We start from the raw sequence: 1,396 nt of genomic DNA, 5'->3' as shown, positions 1-1,396 counted from the left end.
AAAAAGAGAACATTTTGCAATTTCGTGAAGTGGGAAACTGGAAACATGTAAATCAATACATTTAACAGATTCATTTCCTGTCTAGATGAAACTACAAAATGTATACTGTCAGCCCTTATCAGCATTCATGTCACATTAAACTTTCCTTCAGTTGCAAAATGCTTAACACCTTTCTCATAATTGATTTGCCAGTATCTTATTATTTCCTTTTCTGCAGAGCTAATTCTTTCCTTTTATCAGACAACTGTACCGAAAGATGTTATAGGATTAGGCGTCGCGCTGCAACCTTCTGCATGGCCATCTTAACATCTTTGTTTCTCAAGCTGTAGATCATGGGGTTCAGCAATGGTGGGCTGACGGTGTAAAATACAGAGACCATTTTATCCAGATAATCTGATTTTTGAGATGCCGGTTTCATGTACATGAAAATGGCGGTACCGTAGAACATGGTGACGACGATCAGGTGTGAGCCGCAGGTGGAGAAGGCTTTGTATCGGCCTGCAGCGGTGCGGATTCCCAGGATGGCGACAAGGATGCGGAGGTAGGAGAGGATGATGATGGAGGTTGGGATCAGAAGCACATAGATCGCAACATAGAACATCACCGTCTCTGTGATATGCGTGTCGGCACATGCCAACTTTAAGAGTGCCGTGGATTCACAAAAGAAATGGTCTATAACATTTTGACTGCAAAAAGGTAGTACTAGAGTGAAAACGGTGTCCAGCGTCCCCATCACGGTGCCACTGAGCCAGCAGAAGACTGCCAGTGCGACGCAAACTGACTTACTCATAATGACGTTATACCGCAAGGGAGACGAGATTGCCACGTAACGATCGAACGACATGGCTGCCAGTAGTATGCCTTCTGTACACCCCAAGAGCATGAAGGCATACATCTGAGCCGCGCAGGCAGAGAAGCTCATACTCTTTCTTGAGGCAAGGAAATGGACCAGAACGTTGGGTACAATCACGGTTGAATAGCATATGTCCAGGAAGGAGAGATTAACCAAAAAGAAGTACATAGGAGTGTGAAGGCGCGGCTCAGTGACACAGGCAGTGATCAGGATGACGTTCCCAAAGAGAGTCGTCATGTATATCACTAAGAATACAAGGAAGAGATAGATCTGCACTTGGCGGTCCTGGGATAGTCCCAGCAGCACAAACTCTGCCACTAAACTGCCATTCCACTTATCCATTGAGTCCCTTTTCTTCATACCTGGGGAAAATGGAGACAAACCATATTAAATACTCTGTATCAGCAGTTATTGCACTAAATTATTCACAAAAGATATGCAACTATCTAATCAGCTGCACAAAGTGCTTTTACTTGACAGCTAGGATTTGGCAAGGTGCTTTGTGCTCTGTGAGGCTGAAGTAAACACCTACCCGTCTCGTGT

The 1,396-nt window shown here is 44.6% G+C and overlaps 1 protein-coding gene across 1 annotated transcript; it reads right to left on the bottom strand.

Annotated features, from left to right (window-relative positions):
- Positions 1–259: 259 nt before the first annotated feature.
- On the bottom strand, positions 260–1,195 carry LOC138452760 (olfactory receptor 2D3-like). The gene has a single exon (XM_069605109.1). It carries the CDS (start codon positions 1,193–1,195, stop codon positions 260–262), a length of 936 nt encoding a protein of 311 aa, XP_069461210.1.
- Positions 1,196–1,396: the final 201 nt, after the last annotated feature.

The sequence above is a fragment of the Ambystoma mexicanum genome, chromosome 4p (genome assembly GCF_040938575.1).
Source record: "Ambystoma mexicanum isolate Mex_15411 chromosome 4p, UKY_AmexF1_1, whole genome shotgun sequence".
NCBI lineage: Eukaryota > Metazoa > Chordata > Amphibia > Caudata > Ambystomatidae > Ambystoma > Ambystoma mexicanum.
Note: the sequence above shows the minus strand (reverse complement) of the source record. Positions and strands in the feature narration are given on the sequence as shown.

Excerpts from the sequence above, each read along its gene's own strand:
- LOC138452760 (XM_069605109.1), bottom strand. The coding sequence starts at position 1,195 with ATGGATAAGTGGAATGGCAGTTTAGTGGCAGAGTTTGTGCTGCTGGGA.